This window comes from Asparagus officinalis, chromosome 7 (assembly GCF_001876935.1).
Source record: "Asparagus officinalis chromosome 7, Aspof.V1, whole genome shotgun sequence".
Classification (NCBI taxonomy): Eukaryota; Viridiplantae; Streptophyta; class Magnoliopsida; order Asparagales; family Asparagaceae; genus Asparagus; species Asparagus officinalis.
Window position 1 is genome coordinate 15,830,921 of NC_033800.1, and position 1,307 is coordinate 15,832,227.

The 1,307-nt window shown below is 28.7% G+C and overlaps 1 protein-coding gene across 1 annotated transcript; it reads right to left on the reverse strand.

The window, feature by feature from the left end:
- Positions 511-1,041, reverse strand: LOC109846735. Its single transcript, XM_020415982.1, has one exon. The coding sequence runs from the start codon at positions 1,039-1,041 to the stop codon at positions 511-513; it is 531 nt and encodes a 176-aa protein (XP_020271571.1).

Sequence of the window (1,307 nt, forward strand, 5' to 3'; positions counted from 1 at the left end):
GCCGCTGCGTTTGAGCTCCAACCCATCGGCAATTTTCGCTACATTTTAGCGGTGATGAACAGCGCGACGTCATATTTAACATCACACTGTTCATCGCCGCATATATTACTATTTTTTTATTTTTTATTTTTTTATTTTTACCTCATACTTTTATGTATTTACAATTTGACCCCAATTGTTTTATTAAATGTATAAAACAACCACAATAATATTTAAATTTTATAATTTTACCACAATTGTATAATTTAGATAAAATAAATTATTTTTTAAAAATAAAAATAATGCTAAAATTTAAAAGATAGTATTATTAATTATAATATTAAAATCTAGACATTATAAGTAAAGTCCCATGAAATATAAAGAGCAATCCTAATACATACTTCAAATATAAATTACATATTTGAAATACATAACATATAAAAACTGACACACATAATATAAAACTTTATTAAAATAAAACATAAAATATAAACTAAACATATAACATTACATAAGATGGACAAGTAATTCTTAATAATCTGGTAGATCGGATCCAGAGTGTCCAATATCATTGAAATAATTACCAAAATTAGAAGCAGACCCTTGTTCTTGTTGATTTCTTTTTTGTATTATTTTAATCTGTTGAGCTCGAACGTACTCACGCACGTTTGGATCAGCAATGGAATTCAAATCTTTCATTATAAATTTCCATTCATCTTTATCTTTTTTCATGGCTATCTTTTCTCGTTCGATATCAAATGCTACTTGCATGTCCAAGCTCGCCTTGTCTAACATGTCTATAAGTCGGTTGTTATTTGTATCGATGGACTCCACTATACTTGACTCATGATCATTATTTTTCCTTTTCAATTTAGCTTTTTTTACCCCAATAGGTCGTTCAGATTGAGTAAATGATGACAGTCCAGGAGATGTTGATATAGGAGATTTCGAAGTAGGATTATCTGATTGTGACGAGTCAAAGTTCACACTTTGGGGTTGTCTTCGACCAACTTGTCTTGCTGTGGGGACATCATCTTTAAATTTTTTAAAATTTTTAACCATATTTCAGACATGATCAAATTTGAAACCTTTTTTTTACTTTGGTTCTTGCATAAATAACATCTTTGCTCGTACTAACTGCAAATTATAGTAAACATCAAGTTATGTATTTCAACAATAATAATAAATTTCAAACGATAATTAATAAAATACTTACAATATCTTCATCAGAAGCACCACTTGGATTTAGATTCTCTACTTGTCTTAAGCACGCATTCAATTTCCTTACTTCATTACTTATGATTTTCATTCGAGAACAAATTGATCGG